The sequence below is a fragment of the Crocodylus porosus genome, unplaced genomic scaffold (assembly GCF_001723895.1).
Source record: "Crocodylus porosus isolate Cpor-Errol unplaced genomic scaffold, CroPor_comp1, whole genome shotgun sequence".
Taxonomy (NCBI): Eukaryota; Metazoa; Chordata; order Crocodylia; family Crocodylidae; genus Crocodylus; species Crocodylus porosus.
Genome location: NW_017728947.1, coordinates 203154 through 221623, shown reverse-complemented (window position 1 = coordinate 221623; position 18470 = coordinate 203154). Strand labels below are relative to the sequence as shown.

The 18470-nt window shown below is 43.4% G+C and overlaps 1 protein-coding gene and 1 long non-coding RNA gene across 2 annotated transcripts in view; one reads left to right on the top strand and one right to left on the bottom strand.

Annotated features, from left to right (window-relative positions):
• LOC109321168 overlaps positions 1-14556 on the top strand; it is a 16622-nt gene extending 2066 nt beyond the window's left edge. The window contains exons 2-3 of the long non-coding RNA XR_002103990.1: positions 6462-6466; positions 14471-14556. This is a non-coding gene — a long non-coding RNA (uncharacterized LOC109321168). The remainder of the gene's footprint in view (positions 1-6461; positions 6467-14470) is intronic.
• RPLP2 (ribosomal protein lateral stalk subunit P2) overlaps positions 14531-18470 on the bottom strand; it is a 6762-nt gene continuing 2822 nt past the window's right edge. The window contains exons 3-5 of the mRNA XM_019551594.1: positions 17764-17812; positions 15758-15856; positions 14531-14653 (exon numbers count right to left, since the gene is read on the bottom strand). Coding sequence (XP_019407139.1) covers positions 14577-14653; positions 15758-15856; positions 17764-17812 — 225 coding nt within the window. The 3' untranslated portion in view covers positions 14531-14576. The remainder of the gene's footprint in view (positions 14654-15757; positions 15857-17763; positions 17813-18470) is intronic.

The window sequence follows — 18470 nt, the reverse complement described above, 5'->3', positions numbered from 1 at the left end:
TTACAAAGAGCAGGATTGTGGGTAGCTGTCATGTCATTATTTGACTTTGTGATGCACACACACAATAATACTATCTTTAAGTAGACGAGCTATTTCAGGTGCCCAGCACCTGTGCCCTCTCTGAGAAAGTATTGAGCACTATCCAATATTTTACATATTCAAAGCCTATCTCCCAGTGACTTCAATCGCAGCTGCCAGTGCTCAGCACTTCTAACCAATTGGACTGCCGAGTTTGAGTTTGGGCCAGCAGAAAGCAAGGAACACACCACCATAAGAGGTCTAGTTTAAGTGACTTTCCCAGCATCACATAGGATGTCTGTGACAGAGGCAGAGAACAGGTCCAAATACTATTATAACCACAAAGCCATCCTTTCTCTTCCTGAAATCCCTGCATTCCTTAAATGTCTCCTTCTGCAAGAAATAAGGCAAAGGATCTAGAGAGAACAGCCTTCTTTGCTACACAACCCTAATTCAGCTCAAGAACTGGAGTCCTGTAAAAGATCAAGATAAACACACATAATAGGTAACCAAATTAAGATTGCTCAGGAAACTTTAATTTTGGCATTTCACAACTACGGAGCGCTTAAATTTGCAATCTAATAATGTTTCATGTGCAACTTCCTAGTTTTGTTTTGTTTTGTTTTTAAAAAAAGCAAAACAAAAATCCTGCAAAAACAGGATTTTATCATGCGTTTTCTACTGCCATCCAGCTGATGAATCAAGTGGATGTCAACCTTCAGATCCACCATACAGGCCTCTACCACTTGATCTTAAGGAGTAATTGGCAGCAAGTCCATACTATATATGGACCAGCACTAGCTGGGCATGAGACGTACATTTGGTCAGTAGGTTTCATAGGTATTTTGTGGCCACAAAGGAATGGTGGGACTGGGGGAATTCTTGGTTCCTTTTCAGGTTCTGGAGACTCACGTTCTAGTAGTTACAGATCTTTCTCCAGATCTTCTGCTCCTGTCCAGTCACATCTCCTTCTGCAGCTGCTCATTCCTCTCTCCTCCACTTACAGGTTCTCATCCCAGGCCCTTCATTTTTATTAAATCCCAATCTCCAGCTGAGGTCTATTCCCCACTCCCCCCCATCCTGGATCTGGGTATCTCTCCTCCCAAGTACTCTACCTCCCCCCCCCCGCCGCTTGTCTTCCTCCTCCTTTTGGTTCCCAGTCCACCATGCTGGCCATATTAAAATAACAAGATAAAACTAAACAAAATTATAAAATAAGGTCACATTGGGAAAGGAGGGGCTGTTTCTGAGAACCTATGACCCCAGCTATGCATCAGAAAGTATACTCTTCCCTCTCTTCAGTTATACCAATGTTGACAATTTTCTCAGTTTATTGGAGTTATGTATTGAGTCAGCAGCAGTTGCCACTACCACTGCTCACCCCCCACCCCCCGTCCACCCCTTGCCTCCATGCTTTCAACTGTCCACAGCAGACATTGGCATCGATAGGAACTGTGGAAGCACAGAACCCACAAGGTTAGGGCCCTAACCTGAGAACTAGGAGTGGGGGTGCAAAGTCAGTTTGCAAAAAAGTGTTCAGAGCTGTTCTCCACTTTTCAGGCTCCACACAGAATCAACAGCAAGAGAAAGAGGCCAAGAGCTAATCCTATGACTCAGACTCTGGTAATCTTCCAGCTGAAGACCATTAAGGCCTTTTCCTGGACCACTGAATATAGGATCACCATCATGGAGGTATCAGGGATATTATATCATGCAAGCTATTACATAGTCTTGATGCTTTTCTCCAATGAGTTGATAGACAGAGGCCCTAGTTGTTTCTATAAGAAACTAGCATATTTGTTGCCAGAGAATCCAGGCACAAGGACTAGGCTCCAAGCATTGTGCTCTAGAGCTATAGCCAGCCTTCCCCAGGGAAACCACTTCCTGGAGATCTCTAACCCATAGGGGTAGCAAAGGGAAGCCTCCAAAACATCGCCTTTACATGGAAGTAATTTTCCTGGAGTAAGGCAGTGACAAAAAACTTAAGGCTGTTGTTTTTGACTTTGTCCAAGAGAAACAAACAGATTGCATGATGCAGGGTGGGTGATCCTTACATCTGTGTGCTCCATTCTCATAGGGGAACAGGGAACAGAGGATTAATACACCAACAAATTTCACTGTGACAATTCTTTCTGGGCCTGACACAAAACCCATTTAAATCAATGGAAAGGATCCTATTTATCAGCCTTTATCTACCTGTCCAGATTTTCTTCTGCTTTGGTTAAGACAGCAACAGATCAGCCCAGCCACAGAAGAGACATCTCCAGTCTCACCTATGCTGGGAATGGGCCACTCTGGCAGAAGTTCTGGTGGCAGATGGTACCTGGTACAAGGTAGGTCACCAGAGTATGTACATGACTTCAATGTACTTTGCATGGCTTCTGCTGGAACCATGCAAGTGCCTTGCAACAGCTGTGTTGGCAAAGTACGAGGTGCACCCCGGGAAGGAACCAGCTGCTGAAGGTGCTGCCAAAGCTAACAGAAGCCATGGGGCTACACACACATACCTTCTGCCAGGCAGCAATAGAAGATCTCTTTCACTGGGAGAAGTGATGTTACTCTTGATTAGGACTTCTGCCACCACAAAGCAGCTACAAATGTAAATGCACTAGTGAGCCCTGCCACAAATGTGAATGCACTGATGAGTCCTGCCAGCAAGATTATGGCACAGATTAGCCCACACATGCATTATGAATTGTAGTTTTGACCCATAGAAACACTGTAAAGTAACAATGAGGAACATGAACAGGAGAATTAAATACAACCGAGAAAGAATGGAAATCTCTCTCTCCCCTAAATGGATGCAGTGCTCGTTAGATTAATTATATATATTAAGCATATGAGCAAATAAGAGCAAGTTAGAACATCAAGGGGAGTTGCAATAGAAACAATAGCAGGGAAGAGGCCAAACCAGAAAGGCAGTGCCTCTTAAGCATCAAACAGCTTCTATGTGAATGGAACACACTTAATGGTTCTCAGTCAGGAAACTGTTTTCTGTTGCAAACAGGAAGCTACTTTTATATCAGAAGAGGGACATACTAATAGAAACTACAGTTGTTTTTGGTTAATACACATATATAAATAAATAGCCTCATTTTAGTTAAGGCTCAGTCCTTAACAATGCACAATGTAAGAAGACAAGACAGAGGCTCTCTCTAAACTCACAACCCTTACCAATTATAACAGTATTATTCTATCTGTACCTAGCAGCTGCATATGCTTATTCCATTATCAGTTAAATTTTTTACTGTTCAACTTGTATATCATAGCCAATAGTATGAGCACTACATGCAATTAAATTGGGATATTAAAAAAGAGAGAAAAGAAGAGAGAAGAGACATGCTTCCTGTGCAGGCCAGACTAGTTTCTTCTTACCCCTACATCAACATGAGGTTGCTGCAGTAACCAGGCCATCCAGGTAACTCATATACCCTCCCTTTCTAGAGGGGAAAACACACCCCAAGTATCAAACTAAATACCATCCAGCAGTCAACAGATGGAGTCAGCCACCCTTCCCCATGAACCTGTTTTCTCTTCCAAACATGCAAGTTAGATGTTCTAACTTGCTCTTGGGCAATATATTCAGGCTCTTATCCTCACAGGAATTAGCATACCAGCTTGCTGAGCAGCCATATAAATAGCCTCCCCAGCAGTAATGCACCCACTCACAGCGGGACAGCATCTGGGGAGCTTAAACCCACCACTTACAAGAGGTGAGCTCTGGAAACCTCAGGCAACTTAACTAGCTAGCTTCCTCTATAGCACTAACCTGCACTGCTTTTATTCTCAGGCACTCCAGCTCTCTAGAGAACCCCAACCCCAGAAATTCTTTTCACCCATCATTACTGCTTTTATATTTCCCCATCCCAGTATGCCTGCTTTAGTCATATAACCCTTATCTTCCAAATTCAGTCCACATCTCCTCCACCTACTGAGGCAAGTTAAATCTGGCACAGGTGTGCCTGGGCTTCAGCCCTCTTAAAGGGCTAGTTCACCCTATAACACTGTAACACAGTGGTTCTTAACCTTTTTTTAATTCAAAGCACCCCTTATTAGACTTGAGGCACACTTGGAAAATGCCTGGTCTTGCTTTTTTCTCATTTTTTGACTACAGAAAAATGAGAGAACATTTTTTTTCTGTTGCAAAGAACTCAGGAAGACCACTATAGGTCCGAATAATTTTCATATTATGGATTCCTATTTGAAATCTCTGGGTTTATCTCGTGAATCATGTTTGCACACCTAACAGTGCTAACATTGTGTGGTATGCTGTGGCACCCTTGAAAGGTTCTTAAGGCACCCCAGGGTGCTGTAGCATCCTGACTGAGAATCATAACCATAGCACCTGAGAAATCAGGCTGTTGCCTGCAAAAGCTTATGCCTTTCTAAATGAGTCAGTCTTTAAGGTGCCACGCTGCCCTATCTTTGCCTGTAACACCAGTATAACCGTTGCAGTTTAAATGCATACTTTAGTCAGTACCAAAAACAGGCTTTCCTACATTGGAAAGGCTAAAGGAATCACTACCGTCCATGTTTCACAGAGGAGCAGCTGAGACACTAAAAGTGAAGCCACTGCCACCCAGCCATGATCACAGAGAGAATTCATGGTAGGGCAGGGTTTTGAACTTAGCTAATTTGACAGTCCCCTTGCTATTGTTTTGACCGTGAGACCGGCCTTTCCCTCAGACTAACATTTCATCTTCCTCTTTCCCTACGCTTTGCAAAACAGCAGGGTTCACACTGTATTTGAAAAACAACAATGCAGCGGCTGTACTGTTTTTGATCAACAACTAGTTCAGATCCCTTAGCTATTTACGTCATTTAGCCTTTGGCCTTCAAAGTTACACAGCTGAGGTCTCAGTGATTGCATGACAACAGCACAGCGTTGCAAAGACTGTTGAAATAAACCCAGGGAATAGCAGTTTCCTGCAAAACACTTCCTGGATCATTTGTATGATAAGAAAATGTTGGGAGATAAACACAGTCATTATTTTATTTGCCAAGTGGTGATCCCCAAAGCCAGTGGTTTTGTTACTGGTATTTATTTATTTTTCTGCAAGATAGCAGGGGGCAGAGAAACGTATATAATTGTCAAATGCATCATGTCAGCAGGATGTACACTACTGACTTGCTTCTGTGTTCATCAAAAGTTGCTTAATTCATGCCCATAGGACATGGAGCATATAATGAGAATGTTTTTCCATCAGTGTTTTCCTTAGATGCTTTTTGTTGCATAGAGTGTGCTCTATTAAGGTGCTTTACCTTATTGCACATAAAGAAAGCAGGCACTAGGTTGGTTGCTTCCAGCTTTCAAATGTCAGACTACAACAGTTTTTCTTCAGCTGCCTAGAAACTAACCCAGCTCTCATTCAAGACTTCCCTTGACTTTATGGAGTGTGATCAAACCCTTAGCTCATTTGGTCCTTGGAAGGGCTTAAATACTTCCAAAATCACCCTTGTTCTTTGTGACTGGATTCTAGTCTTTAAAAAGAGTTTAGCTTCACTTGCCTAGGCCTATGCAGTCTTTGGTGTATGAAGTCTTGTTTTAGTAGTATTGGGATATTTGTTTCTACAACTATCAATTTGTGGGTATTTCTTTTCCTTTACAAATTCATTCTAAATTTAGTGCAGTTAAGGAATGCCAGATTATTGGCCTTGGAATACGTATAGCCAGCATACATCAGAAAAAATTCCCTGTTGACATGCTTCAGACCCAATTTGGAGAGGTGCTTCTAAGGGCAAGAGAGCCATTCATCTAATCCTTGTTTTTAATTCAGGGAGTGCTAGTAAACGTGTCAGCTGCAGTAGGTTTCCTTCATATGAATGCAGAGTGTCTGTCGTTTCTCCCCACCCCGACTTCCATGGGCTCCACCCATAAAGAGCAGTTTACAAAATTAGGGCCTTAGAAACTACACTAAGGTCACCAGCAGAATTTTTAGAGGCCACCAGGGAGCCACCACTTTATCACTATTTCCAATAGTACCCAGATGTACTTGTTGTTTTCCAAGTAGAAGAGATGGCACAGGACACCCTCTCTGCCCCAAGTAGTGACTCACTGTTCCCTGAGAGGAAGTACAATCAATATCCCAGAGACAAAAGCCTGCCTATGTCCCAGGCATCCCTGTTAGTAAGTCACTCTTTCATGCAAACTGCTTTATCATAATTATAATCTGGTCCTAACATAACCTCCAGGCGAAAGGTTTGGTTTCGTTTTATTTCCCAAGATTGCCATGAAATTTCCTCCACTGAAGGTTTTTCAGAACATGTTGGACAAAGCTCCACCAGAGATGGTCTAGGTAGATGTCATCCTGCCTCAGAACAAGGCAGGGGACTAGCACTAGATGACCTCTTAAGGGCTCCTCCTAGGCTTACCATCCTGTGATTCTCTGGAAGAATACAATATTTGCAATACACCACTGATTTTGTGGCCTTCCCATTGAAAGTTATTGTAGCAGCTGAAAAGGAGGAGTTTCTAGCAAGAAAAAAACTAATCAGACCAGAAAAGTACCTACAGAAGTGAAGTAACAGTTCGGCTTCACATGAACTGCATTTACTAGGTCCGACCATTGAAGCATCTTGCCCAATATCTGGTCTCACACAGTGGCAGAGTGTGCATATTGAGGGGAAAAGTGAATTTTCCACCACTTGCTCCTCTCTCACCACCACTTTCAGCATTCAGAGGTTTGGGGAATTCTGATTCAGAAGCTGCTACCATGTTCAATACCTACTGATGGACCTCCCCTCCAATGAATTTTTCCAATCCCTTAGGTGAGTTCAACAACCAGCCTCCACTTCTTGTGGAAACAAGTTCCCCAAGTCAGATGCATACTAGGTGCATCTACACGAGACATATACTGCACAGTAAACTAATTAGCTCCATAGTAAATGTCTTATATCTATGTGTGTGGCCCTATTAGACCACAGAAAAATAATAAAATCAGCAGCAGGGTGGTACTTGCAAATACAATTACTATCCTGCTGCAGAGTGCAGCAGTGTACGTGTAGATGCTGATGTAGCTGGCTACAGCATGAGGGTGCTTCAGTGCAGGGGCTGCCTGCTGGCTAGCCCTGCACTGGAGTATCCTCTTGCCCCAACCAGCCCTTCTGCATCATGTTGAGCTGGGTCAAAGCAAACTCAGGCTGGTAGGCTGATCCCCTGGGGCCTCTGCCAACTGCGACTGCTCTGACCCAGCTTAACAGGCTGTGGTCCCGGGCACATGTTCAAACAATATGCCCAGGAGCAATAAATTCTGGCACTATATGCACCAGAGTTTATTGTTGCATGTTAATAGCATGTGTAGATGTGCCTGCTGTGTGATAAAGAACTGCCTTCTGTTGGTTTTACATCTGCTTCCCAATAGTTTCATTTAATGTCCCCTAGTACATCCCTCCACCCCTGAACAGCAAAGGACTTGCTGATTATTTAAGGTAGGTCACTACCTTGTGGCTATGTTGGAAACTCTACCATCATAGCTGTTAGACAGAGGTAGTTAACTATTAGTCTGAAGTTGGGCAGAAGACACAAAAGGATTTTAACTTTAAGAGTAACTTGTGCAGAAAGGAGGTTGTAGCATACCAAAGTTTGAGCAAGTAAGTTTTAAGAGTGCCACTACTCTGCTTTTTACAGTATTTAGTACATACAAGCTGTTCTAGAAAAGGACATGATGTTTTCTCTTATGTAGGGAAGTCAAACTCACCTGGGGCCGTGGGCCACATCTGGACTGTGGGGCTCCTTGCAGGCTGGATCCAACTTGGGGCATGAGGGCTGCCATAATGGCCACCATCACAATGGTGTGGGGTCCCACAGAAGTGGGGTGGTGCAGGTCCCAGCAGAAGGAGCACAAGGTCTGGCAGGGGTGACGGTGTCAAAAGTTTACTGCTTGTTTCAGCACCATTGCTGATGGCCATGCCCAACAGGGACAAAAAGGCCCAACTCCTGGTACTCTCTGGTAGCCCAGATATAGACACTCTGAGGGCCAAATTCAGCCCATGAACCAAATGTTTGTCACCTCTGCCATAGACTCCAGAAAACACAAGACAGTAGCAAGTGATCTGAAGATAGATAAATTGCTTCTCATTATTGTGCTAAAGGTCACTTTTCTAGCCTGACTCTGTAGCTCACTTCTACCTTGATTTCAATGGAATTTGAATCAAACCTAGAAGGTGTTTGCATGCCTCTTCAGTTGAACCAGCTGCTTTTGTAATACACCCTGTGGTGGGTCATGAGGGGGCACTCCTGCACTGTTCCACCCACCTCATTGCCCAACCAAAAACCACACTTCAGTTGCCTCTTCTGCGGTGCCCACATTTGGCCAACACCCTCCCTAGAGCATACCCGCAAGCCTGGGGTAAACACTACCACCACCAGGGCCTTAGTTCTGTTAGGGCTCTGTGCCTCCTGGGGTATATGGACCCTGTAGACCTTGGGGTTGCTTAGCCCACCGTGGTATTTTGGGGTGCTTCTTTTAGCCTGAAGCATTCACAGGTAGCCTCCTCTATGGGAGGACAGTAAAAAGCTGCGCCCACCTTAGCCAGCAGAGCAAAGGGGCTATAAAGGCTAATCTCACACTCATAAGCCTTTATAGCAAGGCTTGCTATAACAGATAGCTTTACTGGTCAAAGAGGGTGAGAGTGAGGAAGGAATACAAAACAATGGAAACTTGAAAGAAAACCTGCTTGAGCAAAGCAGAGTGGGCTTGTTGGCCCTTTTGATATGCGTTCAGTTAATTTAATTCTAAATTACTAGCTAAATTTCAGCTAAGTTACTCATATGTTCATCCAGAGACTGATGGAGCTATGGAAGACTTTTGCTTGTTTCAGCATCCCAAAAAATGTCTACCCCTCCCAAGAGGAAGTGACCCTTTTTATCAGTTTTCTGACCTCATCACTAAGTCCCAACCAGAAACAGGCACTATTGGATGCAGACCAAGCCTTTTAAAAGTCGTCAGCATCACCAGGTAGAAGGACCCGTGACACCAAACTGCTTCAGCAGGTACTTGGGCAGGAACTTGAGACAAAGGGTCTCTGCACCATAAGGGGGGATGTGAGGTCTCAGACCCAGGGACTGAGAAAGTGAGCGGATGATTTCTTCACACACCCAAGCTGGATGAAGATCGGAAATCATCACACTGTAATATGCCTCACACTCCTGCAAGACACTAGGTTATGGTCCATCTGCTTAAGAGACTTTTTGCAGGTAAACTTTAACTGCTCCGTCATGCTGACTGATGAGATTAGCAGAATCTTACTCATGGGCAATCATCCCAAAAATAGTAAATACAGAAAGACAGCACATTATGAAATCAAGCTATGGCTTATTATTTTGCATTGAGGATATTCAGTTCTCTGTTGTGCTAATTCCTCCTTTTTCTACACAAGGAGGGGGAAACGCACTTAAATTCTGTCTCTTTTAGTGTCGTAGCTCAAGTTAGCAATACTCCTGCCAGCATGTGCCGAGATACACCCCAACTATTCCTACATGACTGCTTGGAGTTTCATGCCTCACCTATGAGGGAAGCAAAGGAAGAATAAGTTGCCTCTGCCACAATCATCTTAAGGTCTCACACTGAGAATTTAGTTTCAGGTGAGGATTTGTTTATTTATTCCTGCAGTCATGCAGGGGCTTGGACCAAATAACTCTTGAAGTCCCTTCCAATTCTCTGGCTCTATTTCTTTCATTAACACTGGGCACATCTAACACATGCATATTAATGCACATCAATAGACTCTGGTGCATATTGCGCTGGAGTTGATTTCTCATAGGCACCACATTTACATGGGCACCTGGGACCACAGCATATTGAACTGGGTTGGAGCAACCCTGGCTGGCAGGGGGCCCAGGGGAGTCAGTCTGCCTGTGTGGGGCTGCTCCAACCCATCTTAATATGCTGAGGGCAGGCTACACATTATACTTTGAGTCTTGTGGGGGCTTGACATGAAGTTAGAGCAGTTCATTGATTAATAAGTCCACCTAAGTTCCCCCCTCTCCCTGGTTATGAATTTCAAATCTTACTGGGGGGCTTTTGTCTCTTGTGGGTTGGGGGGGGCAGGGGGGAACTCAGCCCCTCCAAGCTCCCCCGTAATTCAGACCTTGGCACCAGGGCTGGCTGGGGCACAAAGGTGCTTCAGGGCAGGGCTAACCCACACGCTGAAGTACACTTGGGCCCCAGCCAGCTGGGTCAGTACCTATACCTGCATTACTATGCACAAAAAAAAACTCCACAGCAAGATAATACTTGTATTTACAATTACTAACCTGTTGCAGAGTTAATTAGTTTCCTGTGGCCTAGTAGGGCCGCACATGTAGACAGCGAGATGTTTGCTGTGGAACTAATTAGGCATTTCCGCAGTAAATGTCTCAATTTAGATGTACCCACTGAGAATTTGTTCAATTAATATGAATTGCCTAATCTGTCAGTATAAGTGCCTTCTGATGTAGAAAACAGGCCATCACCTACCAGGGTTTGGTCAAAGTAGGACATCACCTACCAGGGTTTGGTCCAAGTTACTTGCTGTGGAGAGGGAAAATCTATGATCTGTCTGCATAACTTGCAATTTCAGAGGTACTAGAGAGGTTAGGAGGGGTTCATCCAATGACTGGCACTCAGGATTCATATTCCTCACAGTTAGTGAGAAAGGGTTTATCTTGGGTACAAATATGGCTGCTAACATCTGAACATCTCTCACAGTGCTTATCCTCAGAACAGTCTTATGAGGAAGAAGAGGAAATCACATAATTTACCCATGGAAAACAGAGGAACAGAGCTCCAAGACCCAAAAGTCAGACAGGAAGTCTGCACTGGAGCAGGGAGTGACTGTGGGTCTCCCATGTCTCAGACTAACATCCTACTCACTGGGCAATCCTTCCTTTTTCATCTGAGATCACTCTTGAAAGACAGTAGATGACCACTGCTCCTGAGTCTGCCTGGGATTCTCAAACTGCATGTTCCTAAGTGCCCTGAAGCATGTGGTTCAGCAAGCCAGTCTAGCATACTCCTACATTACAGGACTGAGCTCAGAACACAGTAGTCAAGGCCACATTCATTCAGTGGTAATGGTGGCACTGCAGCCTGCGTAGTCTTGACCCAGCTGGGGCAGAGAAAAGTCCATAACTACCAGAAGTGGCCAAACCACTAGGCTATATTGTACTCTGTTGTAATGGCCTATGCTAGGCTTCAAAAACTCAGATCACCTAAATAAGTGTCCTGTTCACATGGGCTTTCTTTCTGGTCAAATGCATCTTGGATTTTTTGCTGCAAAAATAGCACAGCCTTAGCTGGAGAGACAAAGTAGAGATATCACACATACCTCCCACCCACCCTGTGGCATTGTCATGGGAGGTAGAAGATGGGAGTGTGAGTCCTCTCAGGCAAAGACACCCAGGTTTCCAACCAACCAGGTAAGGGCTCAAACCACTGACCTACTGTATAAAAGATGGCATTACTATAGCTATTGCTTTAAAAGCAGAGAGGGAGCCAGTTCTCTCTTCGGAAAAAACATGATTTAGGCATTTGCACTGTAACAGAGGGTTCTGGACTATGAAACCCAGACTGAGATATGCAGCTGAGCCTCTGGAAAGAACAAGATTTAAGACATACCCTATTGACTGGCTTTAGCCACTCCCAACCTACTCCCATACGCTTACATACGATTGACAAGATAAACCCAGGGGTGCACATCCAGATGGGCAGGAACATGTGCTTTGCAGTGCCTCAAAGGCTTTTGAGGTGCCACAAAACACACGTTGCATGTCAAAAGCTTCTCCACACTTCATATTTGCAGCGTGGAGCCAAATATACCAGGAAATCCCAGTATGTAAAAAAAAAAGCCAAAAAAGAAGGGCAGTGCACATGGCTGCAGCATATGCATCCCAAAACTGGAGCCTGGCTGTCAGCCAGGCTCTGCGCATCCAGATCGCTGCCACTGCAGCTCTAGGAGGCCCCCAGGTAAGGTTGCTGGGGCCAGCTCAGGTGCCGGCCCAGCTTCCCCTATCACACCCAGGGCAATTTGCTGTGCACCAGAGTACTCAAGCACTCAGGGACAAGCAGTACAGCTATGTGCCACTGCTATTTTTCCATGGGGAAACGTATGTGCACACTTGTTTGGACATGCCCAGAGATTTCAAAAAGGAATTTCCAATGTCAAAAACATTCCGACCTGTGGTGGGTTTTCTGAGCTCTTTACAACAGAATTGCTCTAGTATTTTTCTGTAGTCGAGAAAAAAGTAAATGCTAAGAACTGGCGTTTTCTGAGGGGTGGCTTGAGCCCAACAAGTTGAGAAGCACTGGGTTAACTGCATCCACACTAGTCAGGGGTTTTGTTGCTATAGCATAAGCACAACATGTGAGTCACACAACTTGTACACATAGCAATGATACACAAAACTGTAATAACACTGCATGCCTGAGTTAACTTCCCAAATGCCATGACAATCAAGCACACCGAGCATAACTGGTAGGCAGTGATCTCATATGTGTGCCTTACAAGTTGAAGAAACAGTTATGCAATGCTTTCTGGTATGTTAGCAGGGCCAACCCTAGGAGGGTGTGGGGCATCTTAAGAGCCAGGGAGCAAGGGCTGCAGAGTGGGATGGAGGTGGCAGCCCCGGCTCTGGTGCTGAGGGTGCTGCTGCTGTGCCCGAGGGGGCTGCCTGCAACACAGGGCAGCAGAGGTGAAGGCCACGCAGGGCAAGCCAGGCTGGGTCAGGGACTCCCTTGCAGCAGGGCCCCCCCACAAGCTGAGGTGCCCAGTAGCCAGGCTGTTCTGCGGGGCAGACGTTAAGCAGCACATCTGCCACAGCCCTCAGATGTCAAAGTGCGGGGCCTGGGGTGGTTGCCCCCATTTGCTGCATCCTGGGGACAGCCCTGTCTGTTGGAAAAGTGAGTCTTATGGAATTTGTTAGACAAGAACACAGGCAGAAAGGAATACATTAAGTCTTTCCCCTTCTATTTGCATGCTTTTCAAGTTTTGAAGGCAAGGGGTGTGCCCTGCTGAAATGTTGATTGAAGAATTTAGTCTTGTTTACTAGTTCCATAGGAAAATTTTATGGTGATTTTGACCTATGCAGCTCTAAATGACCTTGGACCTATTTCTCTAGAGCAGCAATTCCCAACAAGGGTGCCGCAGGATGCCATGCAATGTTAAGCACTGTTAGGTGGGAAAACATGATTCACATGATAAATCCAGAGATTTCAAATAGGAATCCAGTGTTGAAACCATTCTGACCTGCTGTGGAGTTCTTTACAAAAATGACTCTGTTTTTCCAGTCAAAAAATGAGTGAAAAATGAGGCTGGGACCCCTGCGAAAATGTTGAGTCTAAAAAGGTTGAGAACCCCTGATCTGCAGGACCACCTCTCATCTCACAGCATACAGCCAAATCTTAACCGCACTCGAAGTCCAACTCATTTAAGGAAGCAGCCAGCAGAATGCTCTGTATTGGCTCATTATTCTGGCATCCAAGTAAACAGCAACACCCGCCCAACATTTAAGGCCTGAAAGTCCCAAATATTTTATACCCCATTTCTGTTCTCATCAACTAATACACCCTCAATAAAATGAACCTCACAAGGACACACCAGGAAAAGCTCACTAATCTAATTCTATCACAGGCTCCAATTAGGGATAGCAGGTAAGTAGAGAAAGTAAAGCATGTGTCCATGCTGTCTTGATAGCAAATATGGGAGTGCCGAGAAGGATGCCCCACCCTTTTAATCTCCCTCAGCCACACAAAAGCCTAGAAATTAATCAGTGTAGCCAGTTTAGTGTGATCCTGAGCATGAGCCCAAGGCTCTGCCCAGGCTCCATCACAGATGCATTTCTTGGCATACAAAGGGGGAAAAAAAAAAGGCGGGGTGGTGGGTAGTCTTTTCTTCTGGATACTTCTATTTTCCACAGGAAAAAACTGTTTTCTAGTAAGCTCCTGACTTATGAAAGGAGGAAGCTTCCTCGTGACTTCAATGGCCTTTGAATAAAAAGCCCTTGGAAAGTGGGATCTAAATGAGTCATACTGTAATTTTTATTTATTGTACGACGTATCCAACTACAAGCTGGAAGCAAATTATAGCCTACTGACATTTTATTGATGCTATTTCTAGAGCTTGGCAAAGAAAATTATTCTGAAGCAATACTAATTTACAAAAAAATGGCATTCTCTCCACAACATGTTTAGTAATGACTTGGCAGATTCTAAAGTAATTAGTGTTTATGGCTAAACTAATATTTACATAGTTAGAACTCCTTTCAGAGGGGGAGTGAGTTTAAGTTATGATTAGGTAGAAATTATGCCTATAAGCCCTACCCAAACACTGTAGCTATAGACAAAAACTATATCCAAGCCCACATTTAGGTGCCTCGGCTTCAGATTTTCAAAAATGCCCAAGTGAGCTTAGACAAGTCCCATTGGTTTCCCTTGAACGCAAAGCCTACAAAGGCTGGTTAAGAGCCCATAGCCAGCCAAAGAGACACATGGGAAAAACTCCAGTGGCAGCAAATTGGTTAACAAAAAACTTGAAATGCTTTTAAAAGAAATGGTTTTTAATAATTTTCAATAACAAAAAATTTAGTCAAACAGGCCAAATCCCATGTCATCGTCAGACTCCTCAGATTCTTCCTTCGTCTCTTCTTTCTTCTCCTCAGCTGTAGACATAAATTTAAGCAATCAGTATCTACTTTTCTTTGGTAATTTTTACCACACATTTTGGACAATGCAGATCCCCAAATAAGATCTAAGTATCACCTTCAGATTAACACAAACTATTCCTTCTTGTTTTCAGTCTCCATACCTCTGGCACAGCACTCATGTAATTCCTTTTAAAAGCTAAGTTTAAGCACTGAAGACAAAATGTATCTTTTAGATACATGTGCATAATTGCCATTGTATTTCAATAAAGTCTGAATATATCCAAGATCTAAATTGGCTCCTGCCTCAAACTAAGAAAAGATGTGACTGATAAGGATACAATTACTATGAACCAAGATAAGAAACAAACCAGCCACTAAGAAGTAACGAAAGACCTCCTGTATATGGTCATTTCCTCTGAAGTGCTGAAGACTTTGGAAGACATAAATCTCTACTGTTAAACTGCCAAAATATAGCTACAGATATTTCCTCAAGGTCATAATTGGTATTAAACTGTACTAGACTACAAACAAACTGAATTTTTTTATGTTTAGATTGCATTAGTTTGAGTCAGATTAAAGGTACAAAGAACAGGTACCTATTTTTAATTCTCCCAATATATTGCCAGAACTGTCTGGATTTCAGTATCAGTAAAAGGAGGCAAAAAATTAACACACAGCAGACAGATCCAAGACCACTTGATACAGTGTTTCTATCCTGTTTTGGAATCTTCTAAGTATCCTGATTAAAGAGATGGTGTTTAACAGTTGAGGGCTGCAGTATTTTTTGTGTTTTTTTACCCTGGGAAGTCCTTCAAATTGATGAATCTGAAACACACACTCTGCCCCAGTCAGAGATAAAAGGAAATGACTGTATTTAAGGATGGCAAAATGACAGATACAAAGTCACTGTGCCTTCCAGGGATAGCAGACTGGTTTGGCTGTACCTGCACTATCCATTTCAATCATATGACACGATGCCAAGTTACAGCTGAAGAGTAAACGTCCCAGGTTTACAGAACAGGAGTTAAAGCATTAAGGTTTTAATGTATACGATGGGGCTCCTCTATGACAAATGAATACCTCCCCCATCTTGTTTCAGTACACTGCACACATACTCACCAGCAGCAGAAGCAGCGCCTCCAGCTGGAGCAGCTGACCCTGCACCAGCTGCGACTGCTACAGCTCCACCAGCTGGCATGCTGGCGAGCTTGCCGTTACCTGTAATAGACAGAGAAAAGTATTATATCAGCACTCATTGGACACCCAACCCTACAAGTATTCTGACACACCAGATATTGGCTTGGTAGCTACTACCTGCACATCACGAGACACAGACAACATATGGCTAACTACAAAAATATAAAAATGCAGAGGTACCCGATTATAGATCAGACTAAAAGACAAAAAAGAAAGCATTTCTAAGACTTGAATGTCCTGCAACCTAGAGTTCCTTGCATTTATATGGAGCACATTGTACAGAAACGGCAGAGTTCAATATTGAAGTACCAGGCAGCTTGCTGGAGAAGACCAACCCCATGTTAGCAACAGATTTTGGCAGAATTTGTAACTGTCTACAAAACCCTCAAGTTCTGACACACATCATTACCAAATAAAGAAAAATAAGCTGGGCTTACAGAACAGTTCCAATGTGATTCCTACTTAGTCCTTTCTAATTTATAGATTATCTACCATGTTTGCAAAGCTACTGTTTTGTATTCAGACCATGCAACATGGACTAACTCAACTTTGTATCCAAGATTTACTAAAGCCTTGGATCTTTGCAGAAATGCAGCAGTGCTTATTAAGGATTAAATCTCACTTTTAGCACCAGATCAAATAGCATTTTAACTGTGGCAAGGAGGACTCTATTAATAATGACCAGCCTCCTCCAACGCAGCAAGAATTTCTGTGGGACCTTTGAGATTAGTGAACTTGCTTATGATTAATGCCTCTGGCCTTGAAAAAGTTAGCCAGCTCTCTGGTATTTCCCTGATGAGTACCAAGACTCCCTTACATAGTGGGTTTCCTTGTATTTCATTTCTAAGAATTAATTTCTAAACAAATCCTTGGTATTGAGCCTCCTCTAAATGGCAAAGTAAACAAACGTGTTTTATAAGCTGTCAGAAAAGTTCTGGAAAATAATTTATTTCTCAAATTAACTGGTTCATCAGGAGATGACCGACAATCATATAAAACATGTTGGAAACACATGCAAAATAGCCCTCTTATGTCTTTGCACATTACCCACAGAAATATCTAGCAACTACTCTACTTACTAATCATGATTGTGGCTTGGTCCTGACAACACTTAGGCAAATGCAGTTTTAATTCATCCGCTTAAGTATTTGCAAGACTGAGAAACTAAGTCATTGAAGGAATCCAAGCTGCTTCAAGTATTCAGCAGAACACATAGGAAATGGATGCATGTCAGCTACATGCTCAGTAAGTGGATCTTTCAATATATTTGCAGCTTCATAGACTTGTATTCTGTTTTTTTGCATTGAAAAAATAAGATCGATTTTACACTTTGCACTCCTTCATTGTATTTACTAATTGTGGGTCTCCCACACAAAAAACAGAAGCCTTACAAGCTTGGATGCTGGAGGAACATAGGCAAAGACATGTGGTAGGAGCTGGTGCCATGTTCCTGTATGAACATAATGAGTAGTGTTTTGGTGCCCCTCCTTGGGGGATGAGAACCGTTACATCCACTTAAATGCACGCTCAGTTACCTTTCCCATTCAAAAATACGAAAGTAGTTGGGTAAAGCAAAAATGGTGTAAGCTCAGAATGCTAAAAATCTTGCTAACTCTCTCCATACAGCATGTCCAGAAAACTCTTATTATGAGCACACGAGCAGTAAACTCATATTTAAAGAGTCTCCCAGTTAATTTGGTCCACAAGCGAAACCCAGCAGGTACTGGCTCTGACCTAATGGGAATTAGAATGGACCGATCACATTTTATTCACACAACTACCCTATCTCAGATCTCTGCTGACAGCCCCTAGAGCAATTTTAATGAAAACAATGCTGGCTGCAATCCTCTACTCTAGCAAGTCTTTACATTAACAACTGAACAAGCAAAGACAGTCACTTGGTTCAAATACAGCAAGATTTCTCTTACCCTGAGCAATGACATCTTCTATGTTTTTTCCATTCAGCTCACTGATAACCTGTGGGAAAAAAGGTGTTTTGGGCATTATTCAGCCAGGCTGCTGTGTGGTACCACCTATCCAGCTGTTCCCAAAAGATTCCAGAATAACTTCTCTCTCAGCAGGAGCAGCAGGATATGGTGACCCAAAAAGTACAATGTTAGAAACAACATATCTGACATGCCACAATCCTACACTTTTCTATAGGCCTACTATGCTCATACCTATTATACTAAGTTGACAGTAAATCTGAAAACCTGACAGCAATTATGAATGCATCAGGGTTCCCCTATCAGATAAGAAAACCCTCACATTTAAAAGACGGAGGCTGTAAACCCCCTTCCCTCCATTATGGGGCTCTGCAGGACCAGACCCTAAACCAGCACGCCAATATATCCCGCCCCGCCTAACTGTGCGTTAAAGTTGTATGTTAAAGCCCAGCTGATTCCTCCAGCTTTTCCCTGGAACAGGTGATTTTAATACCTTTTTACTATCAAAAATGAAATCTCAGCTGAAGAAAGATTAAGTAGGAAAACAAAAGGTATTACTATCTTATAGTTTCATAGTTTCTAGGGTCAGAAGGGCCCTGAACAGATCATCTAGTCCGACCCCCTGCCATGGCAGGAAAGAGTACTGGGGTCAAACGACCCCAGCAAGGTGTTCATCTAACCTCCTCTTA